The sequence below is a fragment of the Somniosus microcephalus genome, chromosome 21 (genome assembly GCF_052327205.1).
Source record: "Somniosus microcephalus isolate GS21.2 chromosome 21, FLI_Smic_1.0, whole genome shotgun sequence".
Classification (NCBI taxonomy): Eukaryota; Metazoa; Chordata; class Chondrichthyes; order Squaliformes; family Somniosidae; genus Somniosus; species Somniosus microcephalus.
In genome coordinates, this window is record NC_141007.1 from 58,707,947 (window position 1) to 58,732,956 (window position 25,010).

General features: G+C 44.0%; 1 protein-coding gene across 2 annotated transcripts in view; it reads left to right on the plus strand.

The window, feature by feature from the left end:
* Nucleotides 1-14,882, plus strand: part of slc39a11 (solute carrier family 39, member 11) — a 709,353-nt gene extending 694,471 nt beyond the window's left edge. For both annotated transcript variants that reach the window (XM_085963742.1, XM_085963743.1), the window contains exons 8-9: nucleotides 524-682; nucleotides 4,973-14,882. In XM_085963742.1, the coding sequence (XP_085819868.1) occupies nucleotides 524-682; nucleotides 4,973-5,051 (238 nt within the window). In that variant the 3' untranslated portion in view covers nucleotides 5,052-14,882. The remainder of the gene's footprint in view (nucleotides 1-523; nucleotides 683-4,972) is intronic.
* The last annotated feature ends 10,128 nt before the right edge of the window (nucleotides 14,883-25,010 follow it).

Below are 25,010 nucleotides of genomic sequence, written 5' to 3' on the forward strand. Positions count from 1 at the left end.
TTGATCCCTATCCTTTAGGGAACAAATCCCCATCCTCTAGGGATCAAATCCCCATCCTCCAGGGATCAATTCCCCATCCTCCCTCCAACCCCCAAAATACACCACTAGAAAATGTAAAAACAGACCCAAAATGGAAAAGCAGCAGTAAATGACCACTAAATTAGAAGAAAAAGATCATCGATAATCTTGATGGGTTGAATGGCCTCCTTCTGTGCTGTGCTAGTCAATGATTCTAAGATCTGAGATCCAGCTTTCCAACCTCACTCAACCATCTTTAGAGATATAAAGACATTAGATGACAGCAAAAAATTACAGCACATTGGCATCGCTGTCGTTTCAATAGGACGGACCAGCCATCCATCCATAATGTGTCAAAGTCCAAACTGGACTTTTCAGCCCTTCCCTGGTATTGCGCTCAATCCATACCAGTTGTGTTCATACTTCATATTTAATCTCTTTCATTCACTTGCTTTTGACATTTTATTTCTGTGAATTATAATGATGATTTTCTCCTGTGGTAAAGGTACGGCCAGTTAAGTGGTATGGTTGAGCCAGTAGCGGGAATATTTGGTGCCTTTGCCGTAGTTCTTGCCGAGCCGCTCCTGCCCTACGCCTTGGCTTTTGCTGCCGGCGCCATGGTTTACGTTGTCATCGACGACATCATTCCTGAAGCACAACTCAGGTGAGCAATGAATAAAACAATAATTCCCTGTAACTTCAGTTGGGAACAAAGAGATGATGAGTGTTGCCTTTACCAGTTAACCAGTGTCGGCAACATTTTATAATGGGGACTTTTATCAGTGGATAAATATAGGCTGATAAAAAAGAAAAAAAAAACTGCAAGTCTGAAATAACAACAGAGAATGCAGGAAATACACAACAGGTCTTGAATACAAGGATGGAGAGGGTGCAGAGGAGATTTACCGGAATGGCACTAGGGATGAGAGACATCAGTCAAGTGGAGAAACAGAAGAAGCTGGGATTGTTCTCTTTCGAGCAGAGAAGGCTAAGGGGAGATTTAATTGAGCTGTTCAAAATTATGAAGGGTTTGACAGAGTAAATAAGGAGAAACGGTTTCCACTGTTGCGGGGAGGTCGGTAACCAGAGGACCCAGATTTAACATAATTGGCAAAAGAACCAGAGACGAGATGAGGAGAAATTTTTTCACACAGCGAGTCGTTATGATCTGGAATGCACTGCCCGAAAGGGTGATGGAAGCAGATTCAATAATAACTTTCAAAAGGGAATTGGATATATGCTCGAAGAAAAAATTGGCAGGGCTATGGGGAAAGAGCAGGGGAGTGGGACTCATTGGAGAGCTCTTTCAAAGAGCCGGTACAGGCACAATGGGCCGAACAGCCTCCTTTTGCGTTGTATCATTCTATGAGCTCCGTCAGCATGTGAAAAAAGAAATAATAGGTTAATGTTTCAGGTAGAGCTCTTTCGACAGATGAATGTAAGCAAATGAACATTTGGCACTCAGGCAAACATAAGCAAAACTCAATTGTTTTATAAGCATTAGCAGAACTTCAAAATTGAATTATTGCCTCAAACTCACTGCCAATTTCTTGTTGATATCTATAATATACACGCGTTTCGAATTTATTTTAAAGCTCTGGCAAGCTAAGCAACAGAGTGATGGCGGGGGGAGGGAGGGGTACGAGGCTCCTGCTAATGATTTTCAAGTCTTATCCATAACATTATGTGGAGGTGTTGAGTAGATTACACTGAATGGACATAATTTTGTACCTTTTTAAATGTTGTGTTCTTTAGAAGCTCCATTTATGTTTAACTTTTTTGTCGTCAGCACAAGTTACAAGCCCAATGCAAGATGTTTTTGGTCAGCTACAACTATCTGCTCCTTTTAGGTGCCCATTCTGGATAAGTGGGTACAAAGTGTAAAGTTATTTCTGCCCTTGCTCAGAGTTCTCTGTAATTGTCAGTCAGGTCTCAATTGCTTAATGGTGTAATTTTTTTTTGTGGAAACTTCTATTGTGTTTTCTCTTCTTTGAGCTTTGGCACGTCAGAGATCATTTCTTGATGTATGTAGGCAAACTATTCTCAGCTGCAGGTCTCTATTAAGGACACTCTTAAGCACTTTACTAGAAGGTATTGAGCACTGTGTGGAGTGACTCTTACTGCCCTCTGCTTTCTGCCTCTTTTGATAGCATGGCTGTGTTCAGGCACTTACGCATGGGGCATCATTGACATAATTATAGACTCCCTGCTCCTCTGGAACACCTGGGGGGAAAAATTCAGTTGGTTGCACCTCCCGTTAGCGCCTTAAGAGGGCGCTAACGGGACGCAACGCAACTAGCACACGGGCGCAGCACTGCCCACGCCTCCCGCAAAATTCAGCGGGAGGTTAGTGGTGGCGCTAACCGGTAGCGCTGCACCGCTGGCGATGACGTAATTGGTGTGCGCAGCGCCCCGCTCACGTCCCGGCCACGAACTTTGGGAGTGCCCCTTGACTTACCGCCGGACGCTATGTCCGATGGGGTCAGGGGGGCGTACCTGCGGCCGGGGAGGCGCAATTTAAAGGCGAGGTGCGGGGTGGCCATTTTTGTTGCTGGCCGCCTGCCAGCACCTGCCTGCGCTCCCGTCCCAGACCTCCTGAAACGCGCCCCCCCCCCCCCCCCCCGCAGAGTGCTGGCTGCGCTCCGAGAGCCCGGCACTTCTCTTGAGTGCCGGGCTCTTTTACCTGCACTCCCAATCCCCGGGGGCCCAGCTGGGCCCCAGGTCGCGCTGCACAAGGCCCCTCCCCTTTAAGAAGGGGAGGAAGGCTTGCAATACCGCGGTGCGACGTTCCGCAGCGTGTGGCGCTGCGGCACATAACGCTGCAATATTGACTCGCAGCGACCCAAGAGGGATGCAGGGCGCCTCCAGTAGCACCCCGCTTCCCTCTTGGGGCGCAACCACTCAGTTTCCGGCGCGGGGGCGCTAATTTTTCAGGAGCGCTACTTTTGGGGCGCTACTCAATTTTTAGCCCCTGGATTCTTGCAGAGCCAATACTGTGCCAGTGGGTTAAGGGCCACGCTATTGATAGCAAATTTCCTTTAAAAAGGTGCTGCTTCATTTCCATTCCTTCCACGGGATTTGCGTGTTGGGACAAATTGATCACATGTTCTCTCCACTGGCCGAGGCTTGTGCCTGCACTGCAGTGTTAAGAGGATCCAATGTAGAAGCACTCCAAGCAGTGTTTGAACAACATTGTGATTGGCTCAATACTGTACTTTCAAAAGCGAATTAGGATGCCCTCATGAGACACCCTCACGTGTGAATCCGGTGTCAATCACTCTTTGGGGTGTGTCATCACGCCAGTTGGGCATTTTCCCAGCTGTGCTGAGGAAGTAATGTCTGAAAGCTGCAAGGAACCAGAAAAAAAGCAGGTCAAGTTCTAACAGTAGCTGTAAGCGATGAATAGTAATAATGGACTCGTCTGGCCTGTGCTGCACAATTGAGGTTAGATGGTTCATAGATTGAGCAGCTCAACCTGCAGGCTCTTTCTTTCTTCCTCCCTTCAATCAGCCTGTCTTCAGTTCCTGGGTGTAAAACAAGCCGTCATGTATTGTTACTCATTCTCAACACAGGCAGATCTTTAGCCAGTCCCAGTTAATTCCTGATTTTGTCAGTACAGCTATTGCCGTTCCTGTTGTCTGCTAGTCTGATTCTAAGATGTCTGTTTTTTTCCATCCCGACCTCCATCCATTTAACAGAATTCTTCTGTATTTTACTACATTGAAATAGTAAAGTTGAGGAATCAGACTTCATGCCAGTACAGAATTAGTACAGGAGCAAGTGCTTTTTAAGCGAACACAATGGGGCCTAAATTTGTTATAGCCCAAAAACAGGTGTGAAATGGTCGGCACACTTCAATCGTGTGGCTGTTCACATGGGCTTGGGGACCATAATGCAGTTAATGAACCAAATTGGTAAAGAATAGAAATACTACAGCAATAGTAGAACAAACACTACACTGCGACCATTTAAAATGAGGTCACAGATACAGGCCCTAGAGCCTTGAGGTAGACATTGCAACTGCAAATACCTGAAACAGCCTTATACAGACAGTTTATGGTAAGACCTATTGCCATAATCCAAGCTTCGTGTTCAAATTCAAAGGCATCAATGAAGCTGCCCCCTTTTTATTTCTGCTGGCAATTTCCATGATTATTCTGCTTAAATGTAAACAAATTATTGACACACAAAAGCAGACTGCATATTTACAGTACACATGTTGAGAGCTTTGTGTCCAGGGAATGTGCATTTATACTTCCTCCAGCCCTACTTCCTAACCCATGCTTATGGTCCTCCACCTCTGGACCACCCATGTAACTCCCCCCTCCCTAGAATTCCTCCCTTAGTAGCAGAGGTTTCAGCCACCTTAGCCCCATCCTCAAACCCCCTCCCTAAATCTTTTTGCCTTGCTTCCCAGCTTTAAGAAGCTCCTACCTTTCTGACTGTGATTTCGGTCATCCCTCCTAAATCCCCTAGTGCTTGGTCTGCCTTTCCCCTATATGAGGCACTTTAAGCTGTTTTATTATGTTAAAGTTGGTCCGCAAATGTTATTTGTCATTTTCCCATTTTATTTTGTGTAAGTTTAAGTAGTGGCTCCAGTACGGGAGAGTGAGAGTGCTGGGGATTTGGATCCTGATTCCCCTGATCTGGGGGTAAGAGCTACTTCTGAGTGATAGTCTCACTAACGATGATACTTTCGGAATTGGGTGTTCTGGGTCATCGACAGGTGGATGGTTACAGGTTGTCATATCATCGGTGCATGTGCTTTATATCCACATGAACCAGTTCAAGTTATATAGAGAGGCACCTTATGCACACATGAGTCTTGTATACCAGCTATTCTGATGGCTGAGTAATGCATTATTCCAATTTAATGACTCATTCTAAGGGTCAGTAAATACAGTGACAGCTGAATCATTGTGAGTAAAACTGACACACATGCTTTTGTTTTCAGTGGAAATGGCAAGCTGGCATCCTGGACCTCCATCGCAGGCTTCGTCTTGATGATGTCGCTCGACGTCGGCCTAGGCTAATCTCAGGATTTATTTTTCTGAAGAAAATTATTTTGGGAACAATATTTTCATCTCTTCCAGTTTAAAAAAAAAAGTTGCCTTTTCAACTTAAATCTATATGACAAATCATCATACAGAATTTAAATTTCCACGTTGACGCAAATAACTTGCTCTGATTGAGAAATGTTCTTGACTCAGCGAAATGCGTTGTCACTCGACTGCTTTCAGCAGTCAGGGTCATTGATTCTTTTACATTTGTTTCTGGTTTGCGGGTTTCCCAATTCTTAAATTTCTAGAATCTGTTGATGACAAGGTTTTGTTCCAATTCCAGGCTTTTGGTGACGCAGTCCCTTTTACCTCAGTGAAAAGTATCGCAGTTAGACGCTCATCAGCATAAACTCAGGAGTGCAATAAACTCGGTATTCCATTATTGCCCGCTGTGTATTCTATTGGCCCGGAATTTGCGGCCCTGTTGACAGCGAACTGGCAGCGCTCGCCGCCATTTCGCCTTTGAAACTGACCGCAGCGTCAGGATTTAGCCTAATGCAAAAATCCTGAACTTGAGGTCTGTCATTCACTGCTCCCCCGAAGGCTGCACCCCCGCCGACAATCAGTGAAATCACTCAAATCGTGGAAACTGATGACAACTTCGGCTCTGCCGCAGTAATTTGACATCACAGCAGCTCTTCGCTGGGAATCCCCATTTACTTCCGTTGATTTGAATTACGAGTCGGAAAACCCGAAATTCTCGGCACGGAGATGGCGAGATCTTTGTGCGGAGCTTACCTCGGGGCCAGCGGTGAACGCCTTTGCTTCGCCGCTGACCGCAAATTCCAGGCTAATTGCACAATCACCCATTGAAAGGTGGTTATAGTTGTGGGACACCGCTGGAAAACAGTAACACTTGATTGTGTCAAAGGGACACTGTGTTAAAAAACAGAGCAGATATGATGACCTTTTGAAGAATGTTATTTTCACTGTAGAATATGGAACACACGATAGTTTTGTTATGTATATTTTTGACAAGAAATGTAACTGAAACACTTTATCCCCATTCTTCTGATGTTAAGTTCAACAAACAGTCTCATTCACACCAGCCTTCGAATAGTCTGCATCATCTGGCCAGTCATTATTAGTCGGTGTGTGATGTCTGAAATGATTTGGAACTTTCTGGGTTGTTTACAGTGACGGTATCCAGATGCTGCCACCAACAAATGTGTCATCAGGCATTAAGCGGCCTGGCTAAATGTGTCATTGTGGATTTACAGCCAGTTGTTTTCTTAATGCAAGAAAAACCACAAATGACACAGAGAGATTTATAGGGGCCACTTCTAAGTTGATGTATCCCTCCCTTATAAATGTCTGGCTTTGTTCTCACTGAAGTAATTGCAAGCAATTGCAGCGCACTTTACCTCAATAGCAGAATCTAAAGTTTGGCTGCAATAAGCAATAATGCGAGATTTCCAGATAAGAAGTCAGGCCTGAAACATGACAAGTTTAGAGCTCACCTCATGTCAGAGGCAGCGTGCAAACCTCTAGCGAACTAGGTGCCAAAGGAGCTTCAACCTGGAACCAGAACATACTCAATGTGATGGCAGCATCATTGTTTACTATTAGAACCCCATCAGCTGGTATAGATGTCTGTTGGGTGGTTCCAAAGAGAGATTGGCACTGCAGCTGGCTGTAAATGACCTTTGTAACCACTTACCAAACACTGTACAAATGGCTGGTGGAATGATGTAGGATCAGTGAATGAATATAAGGACTGAGTTTCCTTTTATCCTTTTTAATATGTCAGGTAGCAAACAAACAGGGGGCAGAGAATATCTCGAGAACAACTAATAAAACAATCTAACATTTTATATCTGATGTCCAGGAATTTAGAAGGGGGCAATAAACTTTGTAGCCGAGTCTTTCCCATGCCCACACAAAAGAAAGTAAACTTCAGATACAACTTCACGTCAGCCCGAGCCTTGTGCTGTACTGAACATTTCCCATTGAACACAATGGGCCAGTGTGTTTAGAGGTTAACTGTATTCGTGCCATACTCACACACCCATTTACAGAACTTGACATTAGTGTCCTTTTGGCCAGTTGCTCACTTTAAACAGCACTTAGACATACAATGTCATGTTTGTTTTGAAGTAAATATATAACTACTGTAATGAGGTGAATTATAAAAAGGTTATTGAAAGATATTGTTCTGGCACGACATTGTTGGCACTGTAACAAAACAAAAAAGAAAAAAAAAACTTGTTGCAGACTTTGGCTAAATTAGAATGGTTGCACTCTTTAACCCTGACGAGCACTTCTGGTGGCTTAAGGTTAGGAAGCACTTGGAAGGTTCAGCTCCCTCATTGACTGATTTTGCTCATGTCATTCTTACAGTATTGCTTCCTATCTCAATGCCTCGATAAGAAATCAGCGTCTTTCTAATTGACAGGCCTGGCATTGTTTTTCTAAACACAAGTACTTCTGATTTCAGATACCAAAGCTCAACGATTGTATTTAACTACGAAATGGCTCAGATACATAATTCTTGGAATGTGTTCCATGTTTATCACCAGCTTCAAAACAAGAAGGTGATTGTGAAGCTGCCTTCAAAGTCTGCTCGACCAGCTACGGCTTTGAGTTCTGGTTGATGCAAAATTAAAAATGAAGATTGCTTTTGGTGCCATCAGTGCAGCTCCACGACTGACTGAGCAGAGAGATAGTTCAGTGGGATGGGGGGACACTGGTCTTCTCAGCTTTACCACACCTTTGAGATGAAGAACTTTTAACAACCCCGATAACCCGCCTGAAGGCCCAAGCCAATGGGAATGTCAGTCGCAGCTGGGAGTCCAAAGATGTACTGCCAGAGCTTTGGGGGCATCTTATTTTAAAGGGAAGTCATTCGAGCCTTGGAGCTCCCTGAAAGGCTCAGACTCGGGAATAGCTTGTTCTTAAGAGCTTCTTTCGCTGCAAGGTAAAAGGTAAAATGTGAACTGCTTCAATACAGCCTTTTAAATTGAAGGGCTTTTGTATTTTCATCTCAAATTATATTAAAACTAATAAGCTTGTATCATTTAGATGCAACCTGCAATATGATGCCATTGTACCACCAGTATCATCATTATGTGCTGCTCTGTTTGTAAAGACACGTGACCAGGACAACACTGCCCCTTTCATGTAGTGTATTCTTCCAAAGTAACACTGAAGTTTAAGCACTAAATTCATAAGCGACTATATGAATGAAATAAACCAGATTAACAGGAACCTTGATGTCAGTTACAATAGGGGACAAAGGGTTTTCAATTTCCATAAAAATTGAGCAATATTCTAAAACCTGGATACCTTTATATTCCTTTCTGGACACGCACAACATCTTAGCTTGATTTGACTTGGTTTATGTCCAGAGAACAATTGCTGCTGTTAATTTATTCTTTAATGAATAACGCTCTGTCACAGAATATTTTCAGGACTTAAATGCTGGTTTTCAGAAGGCCTTCATGGCAGTGTATGGGTGAACTCAGATTTTATTTGAAGATTAAAGGGGCAGGATCCAGGGCTGGAATTGTGGGAGTCTTTCATTGTTAGTGATCTCTGAAGCACTTATAATTGCAGTAACAATTCATACAAACCACAAATCAGAATGCCCCTGACTAGTATAAACCTTAAGTATGTCCCCAACTGGTATCTATGAACCCTTTTGGTTCTGGTTCTAGTCAATGATAAGTAGGAACAGAGAGGGGCCAAGCTAATAAAACTGTGCTGTCCCACTGTAATTTGGAGGGTGGGAGCAATAGTTGGAAGAATCCAGAGTGGCCCGAGACTGTTTCCATCACAATTGCATCTCTATTACTTCGTCTGCCTGTGCAGTACCTTTCCTTAAACTCAGTCTGATTCACGGGTGAGTGAGATGAAATGGCATTGCTACGCAGTAGGGGTGTACTCAGACCAGAAGGCTTCTAAGCCTTGGGTAGTACTTGACATGTCAGTCCTGGAGTACAAGTTTAAAGCTGCAGTTCCTTCCTTTTTTTCCTTGTTGTTTGAAGTCTACAGTCTGGTTCTGATTATCCCAGTGCTTCCGTGTGCACAGTATACTTTTATTAGCTCTTGTTTTTAAATACTTTTTTCCCCTTCTGGTCCTTATTCAGTGACTAGGTAAATAAAGGAGAAATGAATGCAAGGGGCTGCAAGTGGCCACGAGAGAGTGGCTCCAGTCAACGTCAAACCCGGACGAGCTCAGAAATGGACTTATATTTAGTATTCCAAACAGACATTGGATTGAGCAAATTTAACATGGAAATCTGGTCTTTATTTGGAATATTAAACCGTGCAGGTATCTCCAACTCACATGATTCAATATCAAGTTAATTTCTAATGACCCCATTTAATTGGACAGCATGGGTGGAGAAAGTATATTCTGCCAGCACCTTCCCTCTGTCTCCCCTGCAAATGTGTCAAGGGTGTGGGGAAATGAAAAAGTGTACAAAACTGTGGAGATAAATTATAACTTTCCTTGTTGTTTTTGACCTCAGGTTTTTCGCTTTAAAAAATCCCCCACCATCCTGAAGGAAAACCGCTTTAATATCGTTTAGTGTAAGCTTGTCTTGGGTATCTTCCCAAGAGTTTGTCTGGTGATGTTCCAACACATTATTCCACTAGGCAGTGGAACACAGGCTGCTTTCCACCATTTCTCACAGAATTAATTTTGACCTCACCTTGGACAGGCCACCAAGTGGAGGCCAAGTGGGATTGATGGAAAATTGGCAAGTTAGTCTCCCTAGTGTGTTCTCTTCTGCACTCTTGGAAGAGTCCTGCAAGCAGGTTGCGTATCTACACCGTTGATTGGTGTTGAGGGAGGATTACCCTTTTATCCAGCTGAGCAATGCACAGATGCCATTGCCAATGAAGCTGTGAAAAAGTCTGACCTGAATCCTCTCGCCAACAGCCGAAGGAGCAAGAACCCTTGAGGGGGAACTCAACCAGCTAACACCACTAAACCATTACAACACTGCGGTGGCCTCGAATGCGATGGAGCCGAATGCACAGTATTTGTGCATACGGATTACTAGACTTTGACATGCTATTGGCAGTAGCAGTTCTCATTTTATTTCTAGCAATTTAAAGCAAGTTAGTCCTCCTGATACCCCACCAAATCCCTCCGCTTCCTTGTGGATTGACAGAGCAGTGGCCCAGTCATCTGCAGTCTTAACCCCATTTCAAAGATAGTATGAGGTACGCAGAAGATAGGCCAGATACATGAATTTAGAGTGAAATAAGTTGGCTTACAGTGACCCATGAAATAAATCATCGTGAGCCCCTCAAAGCGGATCAGACTATCCAGTGTAGGATCAGATACGCTGAACCAGGAGAGTAGTTCAAGGATCAGGCTGGATAAAGTGTGTTTACATTACATTTTTACTTTCGAGGATCTGAACCTTATTTACTGGTTGCGATGAAATGTTGAAAGTGTCGAAAGCTCATGCGTAAGGAAACTGGTTTGCAATTTTCACGGGAAAAATAGACCGAATCACAGAAAGTAATCCACAAAACACTGGTTAGAATCCCATGTAATTAAAATGGGATAGCTGTCCTTTGTATATTATGGACAAGGCCAGTAGTTTTCCATTTTCTTGGAAACAATTTTGGAAGCACAGAACATGATCCCCCAAAACCACAATAAAAATCTCAGAATCCCATGTAATAAAAATGGAATGGAATTCATTCGGTGATCATCGACCAGTAGCCCTACTCACGAGTATAACATTTTTCTCGTCCGTGTTCTGCAGTGAAAGTCCCACTGTTTTAATCTCTGTTTTCTACTGAAATATCCCCCGCTCTTCAAATGTGAAATGTGGGTTTTATTTTATTTACGTTCCTGGCCTGCAATCATTGGCTTGCAGTGTCACCTTCTGATGCTCGCAAACCTTCCTCTTTGTTGCATGCACGTGTGTGATGAAATATTCTAATCTGGATGCAAGTTAATACATTTTATTACACGCAATTTTAAGTAATTATATATGTAATGCAGCAGAAGGAACCCATGCTTGAAGGTTTATCCCTCCAGGCGAATATGAAGGTAAGCAGATAGCTGCCCTGGCCAGGCGCCAGACCAAAAGACATGCACTAAACAGTAACCGTCACGCAATAGGTGAGGGTTTATGTAAACTAACTACACAAAAAGAGAAGTTCTCACTGAGCAAAAAGAAAGAAAAGTACTGTATACTGATTGTTTTTACTATTGATGGATTTGTGAGACTGAAACGGTCCCGGTCCACCCAAGGGATGGTGGATGTGAAAGGTACAAGGCGCAGTCTTCAGCCAGTTCTGGAGATCCCCATTTCCATTCTATAGCTATTTAGATAATGGGGCTCATTTTCCAAACCTGTGCTCCTGACAGAGAGACCCGCCCGCTGGGGGTGCACCTTGGCCCATCGCAGGCACAACCCCCGTAATTGTCTGTCTATTTGAATGGGAAAAATCATCAGGGGCACACCTGCAATTTTCCCACACGTGCTCTCAATGGGTGAATCTTTGTGCCAGGAATGCGCATTTAGGAAACCAACCCGAATATGTGGACGACAAGCTGAACACTCTTTCAGTCTACATCTAAATTATTCCTGCGCGTAGAATAATTTAAACATAGAAACATAGAAGATAGGAGCAGGAGTAGACCATTCGGCCCCTCGAGCCTGCTCCGCCATTCAATGAGACCATGGCTGATCATCCAAATTCAGTCCCCTGTCCCTGCTTTCTCCCCATATCCCTTGATCCCTTTAGCCTTAAGAAATATATCTAACTCCTTCTTGAATATATTTAATGAGTTGGCCTCAACTGCCTTCTGTGGTAGAGAATTCCACAGCTTCACCACTCTTTGGGTGAAGAAATTCCTCCTCATCTCAGTCCTAAATGGCTTACCCCTTATCCTTAGACTGTGACCCCTGGTTCTGGACTCCCTGACCATCGGGAACATCCTGCATCTATTCTGTCTAGTCCTGTTAGAATTTTATAAGTTTCAATGAGAAGCTGGGAACGTCTATTAATTAAATAATTCAGCCCATTCCTCCATTGGCTGTGAATTTCTTTTTTTTTAAACATGTTCTATTTTTATGTAAAAATCCAGTCCACAATAATAGTAAACATTTTTTTTCCTCAGCCAGACATCCGACACAGAAAGGAACCCACCACCATACTTAAGAATTTCTAAACCAAACTACTGAGAAATCCACACATGTAAAGTTTCTTGTTGCCTGATATGAATCGCACAATCTCTGCTCATGAAGACACACTCCATTTAGGGACCCCCCCCCCCCCCCCACAAGTGTTTATCAGGTCTCTGGAATTTAATTAGCTAAAACCTTGCAGTTTACCATTACGTACTGCTGATCAGGTTCCTGTTGATCGTCTGTTAGAATCACCCTACCTATTTGGGCATTGTCAGGCAGGGTTATATGGAGCCGAGTGGGAAGAACCATAAGCCCCATTGAAAGGTCTAGCCCTCCAGGTCCCATCAATTGGTGAGTCATGAATTCTACCTTGAACTTCTGTGGACCTGGCTTAGATATTGTATTAGGCAGTCTGCCACAGAGGAGTGAGTCAATTTGAATCTCCCATCAGCAAATGTGGCATCTTTGAGCCCAAAGAGCCCCACTTACCTGCGCCTACCGCAATGAAAATCTAGATTTTCTGAATCTTTCTGTTAAAGGAATAGTTAAGGAAAGACATACAACAAAAGTTTTCACGTGCTTTATCCAAGTACATAGAAACATAGGAGCAGGAGTAGGCCATTCGGCCCCTCAATGCGATCATGGCTGATCATCCAAATTCAGTACCCGGTCCCTGCTTTCTCCCCATATCCCTTGATCCCTTTAGCCTTAAGAAATATATCCAACTCCTTCTTGAATATATTTAATGAATTGGCCTCCACTGCCTTGTGTGGTAGAGAATTCCACAGGTTCACCACTCTCTGGGTGAAGAAATTCCTCCTCATTTCTGTCCTAAATGGCCTACCCCTTATCCTTAAACTGTGACCCCTGGTTCTGGACTCCCCGACCATCGGGAACATCCTTCCTGCATCTAGTCTGTCCAGTCCTGTCAGAATTTTACAAGTTTTAATGAGATCCCCTCTCATTCTTCTAAACTCCAGCGAGTATAAGCCCAATCGACCCAATCTCTCCTCATACGTCATTCCTGCCAATCCAGGTATCAGCCTGGTGAATCTTGCAATTTGTCACCTTAAAAATTCAGGTAATACTCACTTGTCTTTCACAGTTGAGGTTTTAGTCATTAAACAACCATCTCATGTATAGAGAAGCTCCTGGTCATTATATTGACCCTGCACTCACCTTATTCAAATATAGTTGTGTTATGGGAGCACTGGAAGATGATTGCAACTCTCACCTGCCTTAAACACTGATGAACATTTCATTATATTGGCACAAGCAATCTTGTTTTTCTCTTTTAAAAAAACAAAGTGTATGAAGACCATCCACTGGGAGGGTAGTATACTGGTAACATGACGCTACTTCAGTCAGTGCTGAAGGCAGGAATGGATTGGATTTGGCATGCAACACTTCTACATTATCTCCCACCTCTTTAAAAGTCAAGATGGTGGAAGTGTGGAAGAATAAATCTTGGTATGTTGCTGGGTATTTGGTGTATTAGTACGTAAAATAGGTCACATAGGTGAGTTTAACCTAATAAATGAAGAGATTCCAGGCTAGACAAGTCATCGCAATATTCATTTCACACTCTTCCACTTTAGGTAAAAGGGTAATGCTAGATTGGTGAAATATAAGAGCCTCATTTGTAAAATCCAATCCGTGAGTGCTCAGCTAGCTAGGCATTACTTTTGAGGTTTGACCCACGCTTTAAAATGACTCGTGGTTCCACTATAGGTTCCTATATGTAGAAGATATAATGAAGGATCATGTGAATGGAGCTTTTGGATGCTTTATTCTCTCTATTTAAACAGAGTTATACACACATACCTACACAGATAGTCATTTACGTAAAATCTCCTTTCTGGTTGAAGATGTCTAAGGGTTTCCCTGTTACTTGTCATGTGCAAGGGAAAAGTAGGCTTAAGATTCAGTGAATTCACACATTTCCCATTCCATGGCAATCTGTGTGAATGATCTGACTGCATGTTACTATTAGAAATCATTTTCAGTGTTGACCGTAAGAGGGATAGATGAAGGCAATCCCATTAAAGTGAAGCAGCACTCCTCACATCTCTATTTTTCTTAAAATCTCACAAAGCTGCCTTGATGGGGGACATGAGTCTGCTTTATTAAAACTTATTTCAGCTTGAAACTCCGGTTCAGACAGATAACACTGACTTTGGCCTTTGTTTGAGGTAAAAATCACACTTCCAAGTATTCCTGTGTACAGCCCAACCTTCCAGCAGCCATTCACAAGCTTCCTACCATTCCCTGAAGGGGATCAAAAATGTCGAGCTCCTGTAATTTTTTTTGTGTTTCTCCCCAGTCGAACCCAAGGATGCCGAAACCTAAATGTTACACTTGCTCTGCAGCAACAGATCGCTTATCGAATCTACTTGCCAAACTAAAGTATTATTTGCCAATGTGCTAATTGGATCACTGATAATAATCACATTCTCCATTTTACTGAAGCAATCATTGGCAGCTTATTATGAGCTATAACAAATTTGACATTTACTAAATTGCCAGCAGCTCACGGCTCAGTCTGAAGCCTTGTGCCTACTGCAGTCCACCACCCTTGTGTGTACGTAATAATATTTCAGTGCGGTGAATGCCTTAATGATTTAACAGGGTCTAGTAGTAATTCTAACATAACTATTGTTGGGAAAAATAGAGTGGGAATAAATCACTTTATTGAAATCCATGTATTACTGCTGTCTTTTTTTTAAATACATATATCACTTGACTTAATCAGTCACCATTCTAGTGCAGTACTGGACTTCTGTGTGTCCTTCGGAAGAAACGTACTCTAAGGGCTGGATTTTCATTCAGAAGTCGGGAAGGAGGCGGGACTACAACTTTCGGGTTGTAGTCCCGTCTCCATCGAGATGCGGCCAATCCATGCGATTTTCACTTGATTGACCTTGTTGCGCCCGCTCAGCAGGCCAATTAAAGGCCACCCGGCAACAGGTGACGTCACAGGCTGAAATTTCATCTGTCAAGACGTGTTGACAGATGAAATATCAGTGTTTCACAGCTGCTTGAAGCTGTCAAACACTGACAGTCTTACTTCTAACCTGAGTCCTTCTACACAGACTCGGTTAGAAATCTCACCGGCACAGAAAGCTGAAGGCTGTCACTTTTGACAGCTAGCGGCCATTCTGCTTTCTGTGCCGGCTGAATGATAGACTCCCGAAACCTAGAGGAAGAAAGGCTGTAAAGGTAAGTACAGGTAATTTAAACTTCTTTACACACTTCAGACACACCAAACACACTTACCTTTGCACTCATGCACCCATCACTCACCTGAACACTGACATCTCGACCCCTCCAAGTCCTTCAACCCGACGGCCCGACGACTCTAACTTGGCGTGGTTTGGAGCCGTCGGGAATCCCACACGACAACCTTCAAAATAGGGATTAGGCTAAAAACTGCCTGTTAACTACTTGTTAACAGGCAGTTAATTGGCACTAATCCCTTCCCGCCTCGGGTCGGCGGGTCCCATGCGGGGCGGGTACCCGCCTCCTTTGAAACTTACACGGAGGCGGGTTTTGGGCGGGATGGTGTCGGGACCCCCGAATTCGGGATTTTAGCCCACCGCACGCCTAAAAGCCCGCCTCATGGCACACTGAAAATCGACCCCTAAGGCTCGATTTTGCCATTGGAGGGGGGATCACGGCGGGGGAGGTGGTTGGCGGTTTCTGGTCCCACTCCCGGCTGCAGCCATTCTTTAAAAAGGATATTCCGTTAATCGGGCTTGTTAAGCCCGCCTTGCGGGGTTCCTGGCCAATTAAAAGGAAGAGGGTCTGATGACATCATTTGATGACGCGTCATCAGCCGGTTTCCTTAAAGGGACCATGGCCGCATTCATTTTGGCAGCTGAGGTGCTGCAAACACTGACGAGCACTGCACAAAGGTACATGGCTGCACCCAGGCTCTCACCTGACTCCCGCCATATGCTTATGGAGAGAGTCACAGCACGTAGGGAGATTCTCTTCCCTTCCAAGGGTGAAAGAGACCTCCCCAGGACACCAACGCAGCCTGGTTGCACATTGCACAGAAGGGCAAAAGCAGGGATGTCGTCAGGAGGACCAGGCTGCAGTGGCGCAAACCTTTCAATGATCTCAGTAGATCTCGAAACGTTACTGCAAAGCCACACTCAACCTCATCCTGCTGTGCCACTCATCACATCCCCATCACTCTGCCTTCCCTACCCTACTCCTGCACATCCTTATTCACACCAACTTACCTTGCACCTCCACCCATCCCTCTCTATCTACATTATCACTTCCCCATCTCATGAGCCACTGCTCACACTCACCCTCATCCTAGTGCAATCATATCAACTAACAACACACAAGTGTAGGCACTTGGGTGTTTTATGCAATGTTCATGTAGTTTTTCTGTTAATGTGATGTCAAACATTGAAATCTTTATTTTCAACACTTTGCCTTATTGTACAGATCTGTGCTCACCTTTGGAAGTGTCTTAGTGAGTTGCAGTGAATGGTGAGACATAACAGTACCCCCTGCAATGGTGATTAGTGTGAAAGGAATGGCTTGGTCATTGTAGGAATGCTTTATGGTGATGGTGTGGGATGGTGTCAACCTGGCGCATCATGTGGCAGCCAGGGTGTACAGCATCAAGTAAAGTAAATCTGGCCATTGTGATGCCATCAAAGGCCTCCCGGACAGCAATGTTGTCGGGTGCTGATGCCCTGTGTCCCGTACAGCATCAGGTGATTGCGGAGAAGGTTGGTATTGTTGTTGGTGTGCCTGGTGATGTTGGTGTTGGGGCTGATCGTGGAGGGATTCAGAGGAGCAAGGTGAGATTTTTTTCAAGGGCACCGATGTTGCTGGAATAGATGGCAGCTGAAGTTGAGATGACAGAAGCGATCTGTCAATGGTGAGAGAGCTTGCTCCAAGGAGGTGACAGTGGATAGAGAGTTTACTCCAAACACTTCCAAACTGCTTACAGCTCAAAAGTGTCTTCCAAGTCCTGAAGACTCAAGCTTCTGACATTGGAAAGTGATCAGCTGTGAAATGGTAGCTTTCATACCACTTTTGCAGCTGTCACCTATTCACAGCACTGGGGAGACAGAGAGAACCCGACCTACTTACCTGACGTGATCTCCGAATGACGTGCACCCCATTAAAAATGTGGTAAAATAGAAATAGGCTGGCAAAATAGTAGTAAACAAGCACTTACAAGCAGTTAAGTGTCTTAAATGCCTCCCCCGCCGCTTGATGTCGGGTCTGTTCTGAAATCGCAGACCCGACACTTTGGAAACTTACATGGAGGCAGGTTCGGAGCGGGTTCCCGACCTGCCGTCAATCATTTTGATTTTGACAGCGGACCTGCCTCCAAACCCGCACTCTGAGCGCTGGCAAAATTCAGCCCTAAGACTCTGCCATTTGCAGACTTCCAGGATATGTATTAGCTGAACTGAATGGAATTGTCCATTTACCTCGCAGGGCACCTCCACCTCCATCCACAAATATTGAGAAGAACATGATGACTTCATTAGAGGCGCACTTATTTTAATGATCCATCAAAGTGGCACTACACTCAAGGAATGGATTAATGAAAATCTCTTCACCTGAAAAAAGATGTTTTGGAGAGCAGCTTAAACTGTTGTTGCCCAATGTGGCTCCAGAGCAGTTTGACCTCGAGAGTCAAACAGCTACTGATAATCTCAGTGGGATGCAGTGCATTGCAGAGTATTCAAAAATTTACTGGATTGGCTTCAGTTTCAATGCAGATTCAACATCTGGGAATAGGCTACCCTTAAGCAACACTAGATCCTTTGTGTCAGGCGTAGGGGAAGGCTGACACAGTGACACATTTGTGTGCATCTTGTGTCCCTTGCGTTATGCTGGAATCCAAGGTCAATCTCAGTCTGTAAGCAGTGAAGTGGAATAGATTAAGTTGATCTGGACCAGCTTTCTGTTCTACATACAAACTGACCTGAAAGGTATTTTTCTCAATTTATCAATTTGAATGTTGATGCCTTAATGTGACAGATAGAAATAACTGTAAGAGTTGAGAAATGATTGTGATATAACTAATAATATCAGACACCCAATAGACTGGCATAACATCGAGTCTCAGATAGTTGCTCAATTGTCTAGCATTTTACAGAGGTTGCTGCTGGGAAGATCAATTCAATGACACATCCACCAGATATTGCAATGATTCCAAACTGTTTCTGCAATAAAAATAATGTACCCTATTGATCGGTTTTCTTGACACAGAAACAGCTTGGATTTGTGCAAATACTCTGAACTCTTCCTGATTACCAACCTAAATAGGATGTAAAAGACAGTTTATGTAATGCTGTTCATGCATGAACAGGTGAGCATGTGGTAAAACAATGACGAGTCACTTCTTGTTACCTGAAGGGCGTCAACTATAGCTGCACCTAAATATTTAAGTAGTTGACTTGCAAATGTCTACATTAGAACAGTTACCATTCTTCAACAATAATTACTGCGAGAAGCACTTGGAGACATTTTGATCTAATAAAGTGCTATATAAATGCAAGTACTATTAATATCATAAGTTCATTTTTATTTTTCAAAGTTATGTGGGATAAGCACATCCTATTAGGTGAAATTACTGAGCATGTGCTTCACAAACACACAATATTTTGTTTCATATGGTGCACTGAAGCAATCTCACCCAGCTTTATATGTGTCAAAATAACAGACTGCGTATTAATCCAAACAAGTCCTGTTCTGAAATTGTTCTTCACATAAATGTGCCTGGGTAATTAAAAATGGAGTTTAAAAAAAAAAACAAGTATTTTGATCATCAAAAAGCTGATTTTTCTGAGTAATTTTGAATTTTAAACTTGTTAGTTTCATGATGTTTTCAGTCTTGGAAAAAGCAGCTGAAATGCACGACAACAACATTTGGCACTAAAAACCATATTCCAATTCATTCTAATTACAATTTATTCTAATTACAGCTTCAGAGCTTTTCAGGGTTGGGTAAAGATCTATTCCCAAAACAAGTCCATTTTGTATTCTGTCATGTTTTATTTTTGATAGAAATTTAAAATGTCTCTTTCTCCCTAGTTTGGTTGCTGTACCATGCTGGCAGTGTGATTCTTCAGCCAGCCATTAGGGGATATGTCAAAGTTGTGAAAGCTGACAACTCTCCTCCCTTTCCTATGTCCAGGGCCAACTGGTTTATGATGACTGAATAAGTCAAATCCTGCTTTACTGTTAGAAATTCTGTGATTTATTTTTTGAGGGGAGTGTTTTGGAATCACATTCGACAATTCTGTCTTTTTTTCACTGAAAACAGCAATCTAGCGACCTTGATTGATGGGAAATTAAAATTGTTCTTTTAAATAGCAAAAGCAGCATTCAGGGACCACTAAATTAAACGAGAACTATACGGAGAACTGTGTAACTAGAACTGATCAATTGGACCAGGAATGGGGGTGGGGTGGGGGGGGGGGAAGCTCTAAATCCAACAAAAGAGAAATGTATTTGCTTCTAAAGAAGTGGCTGTAAATCTGGCCCACTCCTCAAACACCACAGTGCAGTAGTGCACAGCTGCACACACACTGCTAACCACAGTGTTAAATGGCCTTTCAACACACTCACAATTCTCATTTTTGGGTTGGGCTCAAGCACCTTTAGAACATTGTGTTTCCTTGAACAGAAAGATTTGAGAGCCATTAACTACAAGGCACTCGACAACAAAAAAATTGGGAGCAAATGTGAAATTGCTGTCGTCACTTTCGGAACTTTGTATAAGAGAAGATATTTCCACTTGTGGGGGGCGGGGGGGTGGGTGCGAAGAGTGCGAACTAAGGGCCATGAATGTAAGATAGTCACTAATAAATCCAATAAGGAATTCAGGAGAAACTTCTTTACCAAGAGAGTGGTTAGAATGTGGAACTCTCTACTGCAAGGAGTGATTGAGGCGAATAGGACAGATGCATTTAGGGGGAAGAGAGATAACTACATGAGAGGAGAAAGGAATAGATGGATATGTTGATGGGGTGAGATGAAGTAAATAGAGTGGGAGGAGGCGTGTGTGGAGCATAAACACCGGCATAGACCAGTTGGCCGAATGGCCTATTTCTGTGCTGTAGATTCTATGTAAGAATGATGGTATTTTGAGGCAATGTCCATTGCATCATTTTTAATTCCCTGTACATTAAAAGAAATGTTGATAAACTAAAACATATATTTTAATAGTATTGGAAGGAAGGAGAAAAACCTAAATGCTGATTAATGTGCAGAATTTGATCTGCACTTTTAATTTTGTTGTCCACATATTCGTGTTGTGGTGTACAGAAGGTTTTCTGCCGAAGGCAATGTTGCTATTCATTAACAGGCGCGTGTTGTTGAGCAGTGAATATCTGCAGTGTGGGCGTGTGATAATATTTGAAGAAATGGGCTTCAGAACCAGGAGTTACAACAATCCGCACGCAGTTCTAAACCGGTAGTAGAGTGTGATCTGACTTCTACTGGCCAAACAGGTAGGCTTTGGGAGACAAGCAGTCATTCATTGAAATAGTGGCTGGAAAGACCTCGACCGATTCTGCAAAAACTATTTTAAGTTTAAAAAGTAATTATAGTAGCTGATTGCTTAGACGTGTGGTTGTGGGAAACATGTTCAACTTCGCATAAATGAGGGATTTATGACTGAAATTACCCAAGATTTTGTCACCTCTTTCCCCTGGAACCCCCCCGCCCCCCCACCCCCACCCCACTCATTGTACTTTATATCATGGAAATAATGGAGACGGCAGTTTATTTTGTGCCCTAGATGTCTATCTCCTAAACTGGGCATCTGATCCTTAAAAGAGCACTTAAAAGATCTTGGCCTAGAAATTCGGTGGGCTGCACCACCAGTTAGCGCCTAAAGAGGGCACTCAGTGGCTTTAGTGCCACTGGCCGCGCCTCCCACGATATTTAGCTGGGGCACTAATGGCAGCGTTAACCTGTTGCACTGCGCCGCCTCCGATGATGTCATCAGTGTGCGCAGCGCCCCGCTACCGCCCCGATCTCGATATTTGGCAGCGACCGCCTCTGTAGCGCTGTTCGCAAATGGCGCCCGGTTCACGGGGCCTTCCTGTGGTGGCAGTGGCGCAAATTAAGGTGGAGGTGCGGGGCGGCCGTTTTTTTCGGCGGCCGCCTGCCAGCACCTCCGTCCCCGGCCTCCTGATCGCCCCCTGCGGCATTGCCGGCTGTTTTCCGAGAGCCCGGCACTTCTCCTTGGTGCCGGGCTCTTTTGCCGGCATTCGTGATCTCCGATCGCGCTGGTGCAGGCCCCTCCCCCTTAAGAATGGGAGGAAGGCCTGCAGTACCGCAGCGCGCCGTGCCGCAGCGTGTTGCGCTGCCATATTCAGTTTCAGCGCCCTAAGAGGGACGCGGAGCGCCTCGAGCCTCGCCCCGTGTCCCTCTTGGGGCACTCAAGCTGAATTTCCGACGGTCGCTACTGCTCCAAACGCTGCGCTAAATCCGGCACCCAGGCGAGCTTGGCGCCCCGTTTGCAGCTCCACCCAATTTCTCCCCCCTTGTTTGCTAACTAAAGCTCTTGGAGCACCAAGACATTAGAGACCCTCCTGGATACCCAAACTATAGACACTCGACTCCAGAGTGCTGGTGGAAAGTAGTTAAGCTGGAAGATAAACCTTATGGCAACTTATTGTAGAGTCTCCGGGGGTTGAAATTTAACTTTGCTGCAGTGCAAATCAGGCGATAGCGAATCAGCAGCCTGTTTTACACCCCGCCCATTGAGATCAATGGATAAGAAAATCGGGCGGGGTGTAAAAATGGGCTGCTGATTCGCTACTGTCCATTTTGCACTACCACTGAAGTCGAATTTCGCCTCCTCCTCCTCCTACTCTTCACTCTTTCTTTCGCTGGATCGCAAAACTTAAGAACTCCTTAACGTGCTCAGATTTTCTTTTCTTCCTACAATCTTTTAAACCCCAAGCTTGGCACCATCTTAACCACTAGGGATGGATGGATGGGCGGCGCAGACACGATGGGCCGAAGGGCCTCTTTCTGTGCTGTAAAACTCTATGACTCTATGACTACTTTCCTGATCTACCTGGTCTTTTTTTTCCCCCCAACCTTGGTGGTGTTATGTGCCATGACCCTCGGCCCTTCACCTTGGTTTTCTTAATTAAAAAAATATGCAGTCTCACATTGAGAGAAGAGTTTTCCTTCACTGAGTTAGAACCCACACTGTCACTGGAATTGGTGGGATTGGAGGGATAAAAGCTACAGCAAGATGACGTGGGTTGTAGGCTGTCGGAGGTGGGGGAACTTGGGGCTCCCCAATAACTACGTAATTCATTATAAAATCAAAACAGAAATGCTGGAATAGCACAGCAGGTCAGTTGGGGACCTGAAAGAGAAAAATTAATTGATGTTTTGGCTGCATTTCCAGCATTTTTGGTTTCTATTTCAGATTTCCAGCATTCACAGTTATTCTAATCGTCTCTGGATAATTAATTATCGGGGATGTTAAGGTCGAGAAGCTGCACAAGTTCACTGGAAACGCAATTCCAAAATTAAGATTATTTTTAAAAAGACTGGAAGGCAAGGCTCTGAAAATATAAAGCCAATAATGTCACTTACCATCCCGCACACCATCGACAACAAGTACCCCGCAATGTCACAGAGAGGATTGAATGAATACATTCAACACGCTGAGCCTCCATCTGCACAGATAAGATGAAGGAGAGAATCTCGGTCGGTGACAGGAATCGGTGGAGGGATTTTGCAATTTAAACCCCCCCCCTCCCCCCCATTCTTGGTAGCATTTCTGTCTCTGAGTCAGAAGGTACAGGGTTTCGAACCCTGCTCCAGAAGTCCCGGTGAGTGGAGACCGGAGCTCCAGTTGATGCTCAGCGAGATGCAGGAATCCAGTAGGCATGGGTGTGCCACCACCCCCCGCCCCCATTATATGAGTCATGGAGTTATACAGCACAGAAAGAGGCCCTTTGGCCCATCGTGTCCGCGCAGGCCATCAAGCCCTGTCTATTCTAATCCCATTTTCCAGCACTTGGTCCGTAGCCTGGTATGCTATGGCATTTCAAGTGCTCATCTAAATGCTTCTTGAATGTGAGGGTTTCTGCCTCTATCACCCTTTCAGGCAGTGAGTTCCAGATTCCAACCACCCTCTGGGTGAAAAAGTTTTTCGTAGGAACCCATAAAGACCTCCTGCCGGAGTAACCACCCTACTGGTTGGTACAAATATGGTTACAGTCATGGAAGGAGCGTTCATGTCACAGTCTGTCAGATTGTTAGTCAGCCTGCGAACCCTTCCAATACTTACACTTTTCCCTTGGAGAATAGTGTTAACGATATGAAAACAACAACAACCTGAGTTATGCTCGGTCATGAAGTAACAAAAAACTACGAGTGCCCCATGTCCAATGAAGATTAAATAGACTATATACTAATATGAAGTCGTAATCCCTGATTAAGCCAACATTGTGTCGCCTCGTTATGTTTTTCAATATTGCATTTCCCAAGAGAGAAAATGTTGACGTTACTTCAAGGATATTTTTGCCCTTGAGCAGACACTGAGGCAAAACAACAAAAAATGTTCTGGGTATCAGGAAGTTAAGTTATGAGGGAAGGTTAAGGAAATTGGGAGAGCAAAAAACACTTGGAGGTGGAGATAGATTAAAATTAATTCTGGTAAATTAATCGCTGTGGTGACGGTTTCAAATACAAGGAAACATATGGTAAAAATGAGGAGGTTAGGAATAAAAATTAAATTCAGGAGGATCTTTTCTGCGCAAAGGATATAGGAGTTGTGCAATGCGTTACAGAAAAATGGGTTCAAGAGGCATATAAATCCAGTTCTGGGAAGAGAAGGGATTAAGAAATATCATGACAAGGCGGGCGGGCGGGCAGGCAGGTGGGATTGGGACCTATCAAAATGGGAAAGGGCATATTGGGTCCAATGAGGACAGGTTGCATTTCCTTGAATATAGAAGATTAAGGGATGATCGAATTGAAGTGTTTAGGATGATTGAAGGATTTGATAGGGTAGATAGGGAGAAACTATTTCCTCTGGTGGGGGAGTCCAGAACAAGGGGGCATAACCTTAAAATTAGAGCTAAGTTGTTTAGGGGTAATATCAGCAGGCACTTCTTCACACAAAGGGTAGTGGAAATCTGGAACCCTCCCCCCCAAAAAGCTGTTGAGGCTGGGGGGGTCAATTGAAAATCTCAAAACTGAGATTGATAGATTTTTGTCGGGCGAGGGTAAACATAGAAACATAGAAGATAGGAGCAGGAGTAGGCCATTCGGCCCCTCGAGCCTGCTCCGCCATTCAATGCAATCATGGCTGATCATCTAAATTCAGTACCCGGTCCCTGCTTTCTCCCCATATCCCTTGATCCCTTTAGCCTTAAGAAATATATCCAACTCCTTCTTGAATATATTTAATGAATTGGCCTCGACTGCCTTCTGTGGTAGAGAATTCCACAGGTTCGCCACTCTCTGGGTGAAGAAATTCCTCCTCATCTCAGTCCTAAATGGCTTACCCCTTAGCCTTAGACTGTATTAAGGGTTAGCGAACCAAGACAGGTAAAATGGAATTAAGATCCAGTGAACCAGCCATGATCTGATTGAATGGCGGAACAGGCTCAAGGGCTTGAAAGGCCTACTGCTGTTCCTTCCGATGTAATGACCTTTTCCAGGTGCTATAAGTTCTTACTGTGTGTCAATTATGTAACAGATGTATTTTATCTCAGCTGTACGGTTCAGGGGCATTTATGGTTCAGTAAAAGACAGCCAAAGTCCAGAGCCACCATTGCTTCGTTCACAAAATCATTACTGT